This window comes from Poeciliopsis prolifica, unplaced genomic scaffold (genome assembly GCF_027474105.1).
Source record: "Poeciliopsis prolifica strain line A6 unplaced genomic scaffold, Auburn_PproV2 SCAFFOLD024, whole genome shotgun sequence".
NCBI lineage: Eukaryota > Metazoa > Chordata > Actinopteri > Cyprinodontiformes > Poeciliidae > Poeciliopsis > Poeciliopsis prolifica.
In genome coordinates, this window is record NW_026562399.1 from 6,412,401 (window position 1) to 6,428,466 (window position 16,066).

At 42.5% G+C, this 16,066-nt stretch overlaps 1 protein-coding gene across 3 annotated transcripts in view; it reads right to left on the reverse strand.

The window, feature by feature from the left end:
• robo3 (roundabout, axon guidance receptor, homolog 3 (Drosophila)) overlaps positions 1-15,550 on the reverse strand; it is a 157,525-nt gene extending 141,975 nt beyond the window's left edge. For all 3 annotated transcript variants that reach the window (XM_055046880.1, XM_055046879.1, XM_055046878.1), the window contains exon 1: positions 15,397-15,550. In XM_055046880.1, the coding sequence (XP_054902855.1) occupies positions 15,397-15,550 (154 nt within the window). The remainder of the gene's footprint in view (positions 1-15,396) is intronic.
• Positions 15,551-16,066: the final 516 nt, after the last annotated feature.

Genomic DNA, 16,066 nt, shown 5'->3' on the forward strand with positions numbered 1-16,066 from the left:
AGGAGGCGCTGTCCCTCCTGAAAGCCTGCGCTGCTGGACGGTGGACGCTAATTGAAAGAAACAGTGCCGGGCCACATGTTCTGAAGACGCATCATCTGGCCGAGGCGCTCCAGAGACGCAGCGGCGTGACCCCGCTCCTCTCCTTCATTCTCGTCTGGTGTCGTTCTGCTCAGCACTGAAGCTGCTTTCATTAGACTTCAGAGGCTCTCAGCCCGAGATTCAGCAACGGGGATAAAACTTTGCAAACATGTTAGACAGAAGTTGATGCACAGGAAAACATTTAAATACATAAGCAGTCTTCTATATTTGTGATAAAATGATGACATTTTGTCAAGCGACTGGTTGATTTTGATGCAACGGTTCAGCTTCATTCATGCTGGATCAGATCTCTTTTGCTGTTGTTGTTTGCTTCAGATTTGTTGCTTGCAGTCGGTATTGTGTTCAAGTTAAGAGAGAATTCGTGTCAGGTTTTGGACTCAGAGTGCCAGAAAAAGCCCACGTTGGCTACAAAGTCCAAGATGGCGGCTTGTGGAAGGATAGCAGTTGAAGCTGTAATCCGATTGAAGACCAAACATTACGAGAGTGAAACAAATGTTGAATTTTGTGGAAAATCTCTCCCGTTTCTCGGATGTACTAGATGCAACCATTTCAAAGTTTCTCATCAGATTTAGGTGAAAAGTCCGTTTTCACAGAGCCTTCAATGCCGAGACTCATCAGAGACCATTCTTGCTCTTGCTGCAGAATTTAGAAATGTTAGGCTCTGGAATAAACTTTTGAATGTTATCAATGTGTGCTGCTCAGGAGGTGATTGTTCAACCATATTGGATTTCAGTAAATATTTTCCGCTGCAAATGAACATGAAAAGGTTCTTTTACAGACACCGGTTTGGGGCATTTAGCCACACTCTTCCGATGTGGATTATATGCCGACGAATGTCGCTCAGTGTTTTGATTCACGGAAAACAACTGAAAAAAAAAATACAACTTAATCTTTCAAACTTTGTGGAATAAAACGTCTGCTTCAGTCATCAGGCTTTAGGGTAACAAAGCAGTCGCCGGCGGGTTTCAGTAGAAACGACGTCCTCACAAGTCAGTTTAACGATGACGACGGTGGGAATATTACACGTAAATGTTGACGCTCATTTGGTCCCTTTACCCGTTTTTCCACATGCAGTTGATGATCAAAGGAATTCAAACAGCAGCAACTAAAAAGCCATGATTTATTTATTCAAGTAAAAGTGTGTTGTTATTGAAGCAACTTTTTATCATAAAGTGGATTAACTCCTCTCTCCGGGATCAAAGTACTTGCGTCGCTTTTTGTGTTTTGTTCATTTACAATTCTGTTTCATGTTGCTTATTCAGCCACTCGTTTGCGCATATTATAATATCATGCAGCTTAATCCTCTGCCCACTGCCTGGATCACAGCTGACAGTAACAGAGAGCAGCTTTATCCAGGGGCGGAGCTGTTTTCAGGGAGGCCAATCGCACTTTCATTTATGGCATTTAAAGGAATCTCCAGTGATATAAATTATTACTCAACAGAAGTAAATATATCCTAACATAAAAAAAAAACAAAAACAAAAATGTAGTTCCAGACTGCGAGTTGAGTCAAAGCGGGAATCTTTTACACTCTGTTTGCAACACTTCCTGGAAGAATACACAGCAATACACTTTGTTCTCCGTAAAAGTGATCTATAGGTCAACAGGAGGCGATGTCGCAGCTCCGCCTCAGATTACCGCAGTTTGCTTTTCCAGCCTCGGTCCTGACCTCCTTTGTCAGCAGGTGAACACAACTGCACTGCGAGGTCAGGCGGCATCATCAGGATGTGACGCCTCCATGCGGAGATGTGGGTGTCAACGTAATGTTAATCAGCTGCTGGACTAGTCTGCCCAAGTCTTTTTTGTTTGTTTGTTTTTAATGTCCACCTTATTCCTGTGACCCAGGATATTTGCATGAATTACAAACTGACATTCTTGCGTGTCAGCAAATCAGTGAGCGATTTAAAATAGTGCTGCCAATCAATTAAAAAACATAACCACACTCTAATGCTGTGCCTGACTTTTATAGCACAATTGAGTGACTTGTTAGACCATGTTACATGTATCAAATAATGGTGTTTTTACCAGCATGGCGCTGCAAAGTAGCTCGAATAATATGCTCCGCACTCTTGGCTTTTCAGTTACTAGTCTGGCTAGTCTGAAGGAGCAGAGCAGGGAAGTCAGGAGGGAGAGTTTCTCTGTAAAGTGAGCCAAACAGGTGAGAGATGGAGAAACACTTGTTGGCATCAGAAACTGCATTTGCAAGCACTAAACGCAAAACAGCTTACCTCACATAAAGCAGTGTTTATACATTGGGCTGCACAATTTCCAGGCTAGTAGCATTGTTAACTCATGTCAGGAAGGTCTGGGGTTAATATTGCAACCTGGTCTCGTTTAGTACGGAGTTTGCATCTTCTTGCATGGAAATGAGACCAGTCCTTTCAGAGGGAATACCCAGAATACATAAAATTTGAAACCAGAAGAAAAACGGTTGTTTCATTATTAAACGAGTCTATGAATAGACTGTTGGCTCTAGATGAGCACAGTAATGGTATTCAGCATGCCAGAGAAATAACTCCTTCGTGCCACCATTTGTTCATTAATATTTGATGCATGATTTAAGTCATGCTGCACACAGATTCAACAGCTGAGGCTGGAAAAGGTGAACATTCATGGAGGTGCACGGCGATTTTCTACGACACTCAGCAATTAGTGCTTTGAATGCCAATTAATCAACATATTCAGCCTGGATGTATGGTCACATGGAAATCCCTGCATAAACACCCAGACGAGTAGAATTGCTCTGACTGCATGAAACACTTAATTCCAGTCTTTGTCTCTCTCTTGTAGTGTTGGATGCAGAGTAACCTGAGATTAATTTTAATTACCAACATTTCAATAAAATGCAGAATATTCAAATTTTGACATTTATTAAAATGCTGCTGGAATAGGACGCAGTCACGTTTGGTCGTTTTAGTCCAAACGAAGCCCCTAATTAGACAAAAACTATTCATATCCCTGTGTGGCAGAACAAACCCATTCTTATGCAGGATGTTGGATGAAGTTTAGTACCCGGAGAGTTTAAAATTAACTTAGGGGTCAGAGGTCATTCATCCGCTGCCAAGACAGGAAGTCTTGCGTTCAGGATGCAGCAGGTGTTTCTTCTGTAGCAGTTTTAATTCCCAGGCATGAGCTCCGCTTAATGACTTTATTAGGCTTTACTTTCATACAGACGAACCGGGAGGCACATTATCATAAATATCAATGAAATAATGAACAACTTAATGGGCAAAAAAAATGCCTAAAATGGTAGGAAAAAGCTGCTTTTAGTAGTGAACTGAAAATAACAACCTTTTTTATTATTATTACTTTTCTCAAAAATTTAAACCCCAATATCTTCTAATGCATTTCTATATTCTGCAGCTCTAAAAACCAAATAGCTTTTTCATTATTACTCGGTGGGACACTTTTGTCTTTAAATGAAAATGGTAATATAAAACTAATAAGGCGTTAAAGTTCTGTCTAATCCTGGACATATGTAAAGAATTTTAATTGGTGAGATAAATCATTTCAAGAAAAAGTATCAACATCATGGATTTAATCTGGCTTTTAATGGGGTTAAAATATTGATACAACAGCCTGACGACTGACTTCTCTCAAACATTTGGAAAAGTTGATCAAAAGACCCAAATTAAAATATTGGAAATGAATTTATCTGTAGTGATTTTGGAGAAGGTTTTGGAAATGGATTTTTTGTTTTGATTGACTCTGGAGAGCAGAAGTTATTTCATACAATGCATTGTCTTTTTCATAAAAACAACAGAGACAAGTAACTTATCTGACAGGAGGACACTAGCGTCCTCATGGACCCATTGACTAAAATGTAAGTGTTATGAGATCATGGGGAAAGATCAACACAAAAGCTGGAAAATAATTTAAAATCTTTAAAAAAAAAAAAAAAGTAAATCAATAAACATTAGAGACCAGACCAGAGGAAACTTCTTAGGGTGAAAAGGCCGGGCGACAGACAGGGTACGTGATGAGAAGCCTCAACGTGTCGAAAACTATTTTAAAGGATCAATAGTTAAAGGTGAAAGAAATGTCAAGAAAATCGCTTCTGAGAGTGAGAACTTTTAAGAGTGTCGAAGGTGAGAAGCCAGAAGGCAAAGAAAAGAAAGATGAAAGACAAAATATGAGGGAAAACAACTGTTTTGGATTCTGCTGCCCATCCATGTCTGGTTTGATTTTTAGAGAAGGTCAGTAAATACACACGCATGCTGCGAAACACGCCATGTGAGGGCAGATAAGGGGAGCCACAGCGATCGGATATTACATTGTGCATTAAAGCCACGTAACCAGGCAAACCTGCAATCTCTCCTGCACAAAGCCAATGACCAAAGTCTGTGATGTTCCCAAGTCTCAACATGTGTCCAAAATTCATACTTTCATATTTAGGCTTCTAATATTGACTTTGACACAATGTGCTTTTGTTACTATCACTGTTAGTTCAGTAATTGATTTCCTGCTGATAACAGGATTCTTGTGCTTTTTTTTTTTTGCTGTACCTCCAGACAATGCCATATATGTTGTAAGGATAAAAAAAAAAGATTTATTTTCACTTTTCAGTATCTATGACACAACCTGAAGACTGGGCTGTTTAATATGTAACAATATATAAAGATGCAGATATTTATGTATTATTCATAAATGTCTACAACATGACCACTACAATTCAGAGACAACATGTACAGCCCTAATGTACATAAACACAAGGGACCCAAAAAAATGCAGCATTAATGACCGGATAATATTATTACTTGATCACACCTTACTCTATGCAGACTCTATGTCTGTTTAGATGGTGATTCACCCACCTCAGTAAAGAAAATAAAAAATATTAGGCTTTAGTACTGGAAGGTATGTTAATACTTAAATATGGGGAAAACACAATATAAAAAGAGACAGGGATGGCACAGTGTTGCGTTAGCTAATGCAACTCCGTGAATTCAACCCAAAACACACATTGATACGTGTGTGTTTTGGGTGTGTGTCAGGGTGTGTTGCATGTACCAGAGCCGTGGCAGAACTCTCCACGCAGTGTTTCGAAGCGTCAGGAGAAAGATGAGGTGTCTGTTATTTTAGACGAAGTTGCGTCGTTTTAATCAAATGCTGAAATGAATGTGAGAAGAATGGAAGGGAGCAGCAGCGAGAAGTCAGGGCTCTGGACGAGTGCCATCAAGAGAAAGAGATATTTTCAGTCACTTCCAGAAGCGAATTAAGATTGACAGCTTGACTTTGCGTTCGCAGACCTTATTACCATAAAGCTATTTATTAGGCTGATTTTCCAGCCTGGGAAAAGTCGACACAACAGAAAGAAGCAGGGGGAGAGGTGGGGGTTGGGGGGGGGGGGGGTTTCTCCGTTGGAGAAGGATGGGAGGGGGTTGAGAGCATTTCGCCAGGGAAACAAGGTGGGATATTGAGGAGTGATTTGGAATAGTGGACATCCTTTTACAGGTGGAGGATAGGTATCGTGCATTGGGCCAAAGGTCAGACAGGAGTATCGCGTCTTCTGTGTGCGCTGTGGGAAATGATCACACTAAGATTGAGTTGAATGTGTCACGTATGTTTATGATAGTTAAGCAGGAAGTGATTCGTTAGCCTCCACGGTTCCCGTTTCCTGAAGCTACACATATTTAGCATTCAGTGAGTGTGACTGTAACAGCTTAACATACAGCTACAACCCTAATCCATGTTAACCCCCTAGTGCACCAACACTTCCTGCAGCTCTTCATTAGCACTAATTAGGGTCTTACTGCTGCACATGGCAGGGGGCTGCTGATACCTTTCACAGCAGCGCCGCTGAAACTGGTCGTTACATGCAGGGCTCAGTTCTGCAGAGTTCAATTGTCAAAACTTGGGTTGCACCAGCATTCACAAAGCAGACGCTCTGCTTCATCAAATAACATCCACCAACAACAAAGTTCAGTTTATTGCAACTAAATGCGTAAAATGTAGAGACCCCAAAGGTCAACTTATATATGAGAAAAAATGTTGGTGGTTGTGAGGCTTGGTGGAAAAGTTGACTATTTGTAGAAAGAAGTTTGGGGAACCGCAGCCAGTTGGGTAGAGACGATTGGGTTGTAGGGAAAAAGCACTGCAATCCCAAAATACTAACCGAATCATCTATTTTTGAGTGAAATTGGCCGAACATGGCTCTAGCCCAAAGCATTTTGAGACAAGAAAAGCGCTATATGAATTTAACCTGCTCTCACTATAACTTTTAATAAAATAACTCCGGACCAGAACCGGAGTTCTTATGACTATGACTACCTGAGCAGGGAAACAGATCATGGGATGCTACACAGCCTTAACACAACCTGAATCTTTTCAGCCGGATTCTATGAGTTGGCATTCAGAGCCACGTGTGACCAATTGTGTCACGGCACCGTTCCTTCCCATCCGACGGATTCACTGGATCATTTACAAGCAGGATGTGATGCAGAATGGATGCGTTTCCCGCTCGCTCTTTTGGGGTGATTGCTCTGTTCTTGCTTACTTTTTTGCGGAAAAAAGTAAGCATTATTATTAGCACTTCTATATTCCTGGAGAATATAGAATAATACAAAAAGATGAAGCGAAAAATACAGATGAGGTGAAATGAAGTGAGGCGCCTCAAATCTTCTCACAGCTCACTTTACTCTGCTGTTTCATGAACTCTATTTGTCCAACAGGCAATAAGGTGAGCGAGGAAGACGCGACGCAGATTTTCAATTTGTCATGATGCAACGTCTGAGTTTAGTCAAGTAATATTTGAGCTGTGATATGGATTCCATTTTAATATTCATTATCATTTCACGCTGAATCTCTGAATGAGGTACATGAATGCAACAAAAGCGACACGAAACGGAAAGGAAAGTGTTAAAGCGCTCCGGACTAATCCCACTCAGAGGCATGGGATTGGTTGTAGGGCAGATGGAACGGACAAAAGATCCTTCGTCACACTTTATGAACGCCGAAGCTGGGTCAGTTCTGCTGTTGTGAGGGTTAGGGGTGTTTGTAGACGGGTTAAAGGTCGCGGCTTTCCTGCCGACCTCTGAGTCATCAACACACTTAACCCCTTCATTGTGATCGACTTCTCGTCCCGGAGCTCCCAGATGACTGTCGATGCCGTCGTTGTTAACACACTGCGGTGCAAGTTGTTGAGAAGAGGGGAGTGTGAGGATAATGGATGCACGACTCCACTGGGGAAAATGACTTTTTGGGTCTTTTGCAATGCAAAATGAAGTAGGGCTGTATGATTTATTGATTCAATTGATTCATCTTACCTATGCTTCATTTCCAGAAGCATAGGTAAGATGCATTGCTTATACTTAAAAATGTTCTCCAGATTTTTCTTCAAAATAAACAAGATGATTAGGAATGTTGGAGGTTCAAATAGAATAGTCAGGGTTTGTTTACCTCCAACTCTTTTTCTACTATTGGCTGACATTGCTCCCTTTTCAGGAGAAGAATGGCTTATCTTGCAGAAGAAATGGCACGACTTCACACACTGCTTTTTTTTTGTCTCCCAGATAAGATGAATTCCTCTGGAGAACATGGTATTGACCCCGGGAATCAGGGATTGATCCGACGGTGGCGGTAAAACCAAGAAGGCTGATGTGCTGCAGTATGAGCTACGGTACAACGAGCCACAACATCATAGAGAAGTATTCACACCTTCTGATTTTTATTTTTACACATTGTCACATTAAAACCATAATCTCCCATACAGAGTTGAGAACAGGGTTCACAAATTGGCACATTGTTGAGCGTAATAGAGGTAATGAGATAGGTTTGTCCTTTTTCTTTAAAGAAATACGATCAGTTTAAAGGAAATTGACTGCATGTTGCAGCCAAATTTACAGCAGAATGGCTAAATCAAATCATATTAACACGTTAGAATGGCCTAGTCAAAGTCCAGACATAAATCCAGTTCACAATACGTGGCAAAATTTGAAAAATTGTATAATAAGACTTGTAGCCGAAATTGCAGCACGAGGTGATTCTACAAAGCAATGAAGGATTTTTATATAGAAAAGAATTTTGAAATCTATCGTTATGCCTCGTCTTGTTTTCGTTCCACTTCACAATGATCCTACATTGTCTTAAGTTTGAATAAACTGAAGTGATAATAATATTTTTGCAAGGCACTGTAATGCACTTTTTGACCTTCCGATTCTTGTTTCGTATATTTTTTCATGGCTTTCGGGAGGGGATCAGTATTTCACCCGCAGGGCAACACAGAGAGACTCTAAGCAGTCTCTGATTGACCTGTAATGTGTTTTTTGGTGGGGTTAGCACCTGCTTGTTGAAGTATTTAAAGAGGTGGCATTATTGAACTTGGACTTTTTTGAACTTGAGCCCATGTTATGATGTTATCAATCATCAAAAACGTACCTGGAGTTTTGCTTGTATGAGAAATCCTTTAATCTCCCAAGGCAACCATTTGGAGGCGGCTAACCGCTTCCTTTCAAGGATGCTATTTCCTCAACGCTCCTCCTCGTAGCTGCAGTCTTCAGCTGAGTTTCTGACTCACAGAGAACCCCGCTCTCTCCCTCCCTCCCTCGCTCGGCTCCTGCAGACTAGCAGCAGCAAACGCCTGGTGGAACTGAAGCTGAACTCGTCATGCCAACAACTTATCAGGCCAAAGCTAGTACAAACCACTATAAACAGAATAATGGATGAGCATTGTTGTAATCACATGCTTTTAGGGAAAAGGTGCTTTTAGGGAAATGACTCGTTATGTTTCGTTAAGCCAATCACAAATTTCCGTTGCGTAGCAGAGTGAAACAAACTCACCCTCCTAATTTGCAACGCGATGAGAAGAATAACAATGACCAGATATAAAGGCAGAGTAATACAGCACAGCAGTGGTGAGTTTAGCTCTAGATGATGAGGTGAAGAAGATGCTTTTTTTTTTTCTTTTTTCTTTTTTTTGAATGGGATAAAAGAAAAGAAAATTGCAAATGGCACCCAGCCTGCTTCCATCTGAAACTGAGTGGTGCCATTCTCTGTATTGGAGAGGACATCATTTTCATTCACTCCTATAACTCAGTCAGCCACAGGAGCCAAACTGCATTATCATACTCATCACCGAGGCTTACGGCGGCCGACCTCCTAAAACACTCCAGGAAAAGAATTGAGCCACCCTGACATTTGGAACTCCAATCATCTCCACATTTTCCTTGTCCTTTCTCTTTGTCTGCTAATCCGATGAACCTCATATCACATAATCTATCGACGTCGCCACAAAATCGGCAGGTAAAACCCTAACTGTTACCAACCCAGGTGCCTCAGTCATTATTAAGACATGCAGCTTAGACTCCTGTTTTATCCTTCCCTCGCTTTACTTTCTACATCTTCACCCCATTCATCTTTACTTCAGACGCTGCCTCATTTCCATTCCGTGCTCAGCTATGTAAATATTTCTGCATATCATATGAAATCCAGCAGGGAAGCTGTGAATGCTCTGCTACAGTCCCTGGATGATCAGGTAAGTCTGGTGGCGAATAAATGAACATTTTTAAATATCTTTGTAGGTTTGTCATGTTGTAAGACGGAAGAAACATATCTAATTCAGGTTGTGCAGTTGTACTTTCCAAATGTAAAGGTATAGAGTACCATGTTTAATTGCTCAGAGTCTGTTATGCACTCATAAAGATTCATTCACGCTGCCATTCAAAATTCCTGGAGTAGTTCTAACTAACACCAGCCTGACCTACTTTCCTTTGAATTTTTATTACGTTCCAATTAATTTAGTAAATCTGACCTCGTCCGACCTCTTGGGGCCACTCGGTGTTGAGAGCATTTAGCTTTCACTGACAACAAGATATTGACGTCATGGTCAGCAGTGCAGATTTTAGTCTGTTCGTCCCAGAACATGGTCGATATTCCTCACAGAAGTGACATGACACAACGCTATTAGATCAGTTCCTCCAGGATTGCATGTTTGTTTTGTAATATTTTGCATTCAAAATCACTGAATTTGCTCTTTTTTTTGTACGAGTACAAAAAAAAGACATTTGTTCCAAACATTTCACAGTGTTGTACGATTCTTACATGAACAGCAGAGATCATGCTCATCAAATCTGATTTATAAGCAGGCTGCAACAGTGATGTGGTCTGCAGAGACGGATCAGAGAGTGCACTAGCTGTTTGTGAGAAGTCTGACCCTACTGTGCATTTTGGGTCTGCTAGGCTTCGTGCCATCTGAATGCCAGGTCCAAATCCCTCCACCTACTGTTTTCCGCCGGTTTGTCTGGCCCACCACCCCGGAAGCCTGCCTGGTCATCAGCCATTCTCTTTCTACCCGTCTACAAAGGGTCTGCTGCGACCACAGCGGCGTCGACACAAGCTCAGCGAGAAAGGTCACGTTTAATGATCCCGGCATCGTGCTGGCACTGGAAGCCGCTTTCACAGGAAGTGTGGAGTCCGCGGGGGGAAGCGGTGCTTGTGGTCTGCGCCTCCCGCTGACTTTGAATTAGCATTCAAAGTCAGAGCATTTGTGTATTTGCATCCGAGGTCCATGTGATGCGGGTGACCGAGAGAGACAGTGCCGGGGTAATGGCTGGGTGTCTGCAATGGCAGAGCTGAGCAGAGGAAGATATTACGGGGGACAACTGCTGGTTCCTGGAGGTTGACTCACACCATGAATAAAGATGCTTGTCCTCTCAAATAGCTCCCCAGAAATCTATTAATAATGTATCTCTACCAGTTGGATGTTCCAAGAAAATACAAGAAAACTGCTACTACAGCAGGGAGCGATGCAAGCCAGCTTTTCCTTTTCTTGAGCTGTTTGTTTGCTGCTGCCGCTCCTCTGCTGGAGCTGACTGCAGCCACGCAGCGCATGCACTGACATCAACGTCAGCGGCAAACATCCCTCGGTTTTACATTCACCCGAGGGTTTCCTGCTAAAGGAAGCTTAACCTTATCCCGGTGGGCACCGAGTCCCTCAGTTTTGTTATCCCAGAAAACATGTTTTCTCACAAAGTGAACAGGGTTTACGACGTGAAGCTCTGATTTGCACCGACAAACAGCCTGCTGGCACTTTGGTGTTTGCGCAAGTGGAAGTCGGTCGTGAGCTACTTTTTGAGGGATTTGCATATGGAAATAGCGTAATTGCCCTGAATATATGCATGCAAAGAGCTGCCAAGTCCCTGACAGTTCTAAAGAGAGAAGAGCAGAGGTGAATCTACTTGACCTCCGCGAAAGGACAAATGGCCACATTAGTGCCTGTGAATTATTTTACATATACACACAAACATGTAATTACACAGCAGAGCAGCAGGCAGAGCCTTCCCCAGCTTCCCACAAACCCCTGCTCATGTGGCGGCTCTTGTTAACCACTGGTTTGTCACTAAACGATGTAGCTCAGCGTTCCCAGATGTCCCTGTTCCATGCAGCCGCAAAGATCAGCTCCTCGCTGCTTCCGCTTTCATACATCCCAGCGACAGGAAGCAGTATTAAAGGCCTGAAATGAAACTCAGCCTGAGTTTCATTGATTAAACTTGAACAGTTTGGAGTCAACAGAGCTAACTCACTTTGTCTTCCACGAGTTCATTGTGTTTTGCATATTGATTCACAAGCACAAATATCCTCCTCGGAGATTTCTTTCTGACGCCTGCTCCTTGGAGAACACCTGTCTGAGCACCTTTCCTCCTTTTCCTTATTGATTCTGAATGCAAAATGTTCATTTGGATCCTCATTTGCCATTGCTGTATCACTGGGTCCACATAAAAATACATTAAATTAGGACACAAATGAATGCAGGGACAAGACAAGAGGGCAAGTGCACCATTTGCTCCAGAACTCAACCCTTGTCTTTCAGTATTTGGCAGATATTCAGTGTTACTGCGGTTTGTTTTAACGAGCAAAATGACGGTTAAATATCACCGCAGTGGATGCGGCAAGTCAATGGCTCAGTGCAATCTGCTGGGGTTCCTTAGTAGAAAATGTTTTCAAGTAATTTCCATCATAAACAGAGCCGAATACAAAGTTTGACAACCAGGATTGATTGAAATGTATGTATGACTGAATTTACTTTTTCTCAAATGCCTCTGGGTAACCTCCGTTGTGAATCGGCGCTATAAATAAACTGAACTGAGCTGAATTTCAAGGCAACTTCCTGGTAACAAGATGGTTCACAGTGGCCATAGGTTCAGACATCATCTTTTTGTTTTGGTCAAAACTTCATTTTTCTCTTTTCTGTCGATAAAACCATTAAAATGTGTCAAATGAGCTGCTTACGGTTTCATGGATTCAGTCCGTCAGTGCTTTTATGAGCTAATGTGATCATTGGTCTACTGCAGCTAAGATACTGACTGCACACAGATAATCTCTGAGACACCATCTAAAAATAGCTCTTGCACTGTTGAAGCATTAATTCTCTGCAAGTTCTTTGCCATTAAAATTCAACCAAAACAAATTTGTGATTTTTAAAAAAAAATTTTTAGATTTGAATCAATATTTGTGTAGCGAGCAGCCACAGCCAACTTTAATATACCTGTTTCATTTCAAGCTATTTATGAATTGCGCTCAACTAAATAAATACGATTCAAGTTGTTATAAATATATTTTAGCTCAACTGTTTTTTCTCTGTACTTAAAAGGAAACTTAATCAGTATTGGTGAGAAAATTCTATAATTTTAAAAACCTAATATTTATTCATCTTTCAGCACTTTCTTTTTAATGTAGGTATAAAACGTGGCTGAATACAACTTTAATTTGTATAAATGCAGTTCTTTAAATGGGAAACTCTCTCAGTGACTTCCTCTTTATCAATGTCGCCACTTCAGCACCCCTACAAAGAAACTGAAGGCTGATTAGCGGCTGTCAGATCTCATCAGGAATATTCCTGTTTTTTTTTCCCCCTAGTGGTTGTAGGGAAGAAAAAAAAAACAGAGACCATGCAGTAAGGAAGAGTGTTAAAAGAAGTGATAGGTAGAAGAGCCAGACCCAGCAGACTGCTGTAGTGTTGTGATTCCATGTTTGAGTGCATTGTCCATTATTTCCCAAATTGGTTATTGGGCCTCATTGATTTTCTCATCCCTCTGAGCTGCAGGTCAACCGACTCAAGCTGTTCGCCGACTGTCCTGCTATCGAGCTCTTCACGGTTTGACCACCGGCCGCCAAAACCCCCCCTCCCTCAGATGGGCAGGGAGATATGTCTCAATTATGGCTTATTATTCTTCTTTTAAACACCCATATGGAGAATCAAGACAAAGATATGAAATAGCAAAAACAGCTGCTATATCGACATTCTTGTTTGTGGTCATGTGGCCAGTCTGTGTCCTTTCTTGTAATAGAAAAGCCTTTTATTCTTCATCTCACTGATTAGCAGAACTACTTCTCCTGGCTCACTCCTCATTTCAACTGCTTGGATTTATTGATGCCATCACAAGAGGAGGACTCTGCCTCTCTGAGCTCTGAGCAATATGAGCCAGGATCCTCATGGAGCACGGCTGTCTATCAGCCCGCCGGTCGGCGCTGATCTGCCTCAGATAGATTTCCCTCAATGGATTCATTGTCCCTCATCGACTCTCGTGCTTTCTTTCTCTATAGATCTAAGGGAACCAGCCCCATGCTCAATCTGCACTCTATTATAGTGTGAGAATGGAAAGAACAAAAAATTTTAAAAAAAGAGAAAAAGGTGTGAGGGCGTTACAAGAGACGCCTTACAATGAGGCAGGTCAGGGCTTCTTGAAGTTGGTTACAAAGACAGGGAGCAGGGGCAACTGTCAAAGGGCAAATGTTATTCCCATCTGTAACAAAACAGCCACAAAAGTGGCGCACAAAAAAGCAATGCTACTGGTTTGCTCTTTACTATCAGTTAAAGGACACAAGCTGGGAACCAGCAAGGAGTTTCTAAAACCAAAGCAGAGAGGAAATTGTTACCTTTACAGCAAATAGTATGTCCAATATATATTACACTCACCTGGCAATGGTGTGCATGTGTGTGTGTGTGTGTGTGTGTGTGGGTGTGGGTGTGTGTGTGTGTGTGTGCGTGTGTGTGTGTGTGTGTGTGTGTGTGTGTTCTTGTATTTGAAACATTGTAAGGACCATTTGTCTATCACATACCACGTTGTGGGGACGAACTGCTCCTCGGGGACCAAAGCCTGTTCCCTGCAAGGGGTTACGTTTAGGACCGAGGTCTGAATAGACTTTTGGTCTAGGTATGTACTCTAGAGTAAGGGCGAGAGCTAGAATGTAGAAATGAATGGAAGTCAGGGCAAAGTCCCTGCAAAGATGGAGAAACACATATGTGTGGGTGTGTATGTGTTTCATTGGTATTCATTGACATGGAATCTAAGCCAGTGTGCTCATTACAGCTGGCATATCAAGGTGATCTGTTGACTTAACTCAACCCTTAATACAAATGTAAATGATAAATAGCCATGTATAGTGCGTTATCAATTTCGGAGGACTCCAAAGTGCTTCATTCAGTCATTCACACAGAAGAGGCAATATGGATGGCCGATAGTGTGACACGCTGCCATGCCCTCTGACCACCACCAGTGTGTACTGATCGAGACAACAGAGGCAGATGGGGTGGAGATCAAACTAGCAACTCGCCAATTGCGGGATGAACTGCTACCACTATTGTCCCAATGCATGTATGCAGTCAAAATAGCACAGCAGCACACAGCATGGATACACCACAGGAGGTCATTAGCCCTCCAACGTATGCACACCTTGATACCAATAACAAACAGGCACTTGGGAGTTCCACCTGAACAAGAATCCACTGAGCCACTGAGACTGAGGGAAGGAAAAGCCCAGTGGCAAAACTTAAGGAGAAGTGACAGCTTCAGGCCAGCGGAGCTGACAGCGGACAGCTTCATTTAACAGAGTAAACAGGCTGCTGTTCATGCTTCTGCAATCTACACTTTATCACTTGCAGCCCAGATCTCTTGAGATCGGCATTCGTTTCCTCCGTGAACAGAAATTTTCAACAGGACAAAGAGGTAAGCGAAGTGAAGGACATGGAGTGGAGCTTTGTCAAATGATCATGGTTCCCAGTGAGAATGCCACCAGCCCAGTGGACAGCAGAACCATGAAGTAAATATTGAGCTTTATTCTCATTATCAATGTGAAGACACATAATTAGTACTGACACTCTGTGGGCATATTGATATCGAATTCTGTCACAAAATCCAGTTATATCTTTTCACCTCCTGTGAACAAACTCTCATTAACTTTTTTTTCTCTCTCGACAGAATCTCCAGCACAGTTCCCCAGTCCAAACACAACACGGTTTGCTTTAAATAAGCGCTGCTGTCACAGCAGGTGAAGATGTGAAAACTATCTGAATGGACTCACCGTTGGAGCCTGTGAAGTTTCCCCAGTCAAGCAGCGAGCTGTTAAAGGAAGCCAGAGACTCGTTGAAGAACACGTCGGTGCCGTTGGATGGGTTTCGGATGGTGTCGGTGAACAAATTCATCTGCAGCAGGGTCTTGATCAGGTAGCGCAGCATCGTGCCCCCAAAGGGACCCTCAGCCCCCCTGCCCCCTGGCTGCGCTGCTCCCTCTCAGTTTGTCCTGAAAGTGAGTGTGTCTCCAGCTGACTCTCCTCTCCCAGCTCTCTGCTAAGATGTTTCCATGCGTTGGAGAAGATACAACAGAAAAGTGTCAAAGTGTCAAAAAAAGAGAAATCAAGTTGGTCGTAATTAGTTGTCAGTCGGAAGTGGGGGAGTGGGTGGTCCAGCTGGGGGTCCCTCTGAGCCTCGGATCGGGGCTGTCCTCTTTGTGTCTATTGTTCTGCTATAAAATAACTTCACATGCTGTCTGCCGCCACCCTGAACAACAGCCTCTTGCCGCTGTAAAAGAATCCAGCGATGTGATGATGACCCCTTCGGATTGTTCTCCACTCAACAACCCCTCCCTCTAGCTCCTCCTGTGTCCCTCCCTCTCTCCCTCTCTCCCTCTCTCCCTCTCTCCCTGTCTCCTTCCTCTCCCTGTCTCCTTCCTCTCCTCCCATCTCTCAGCGATGG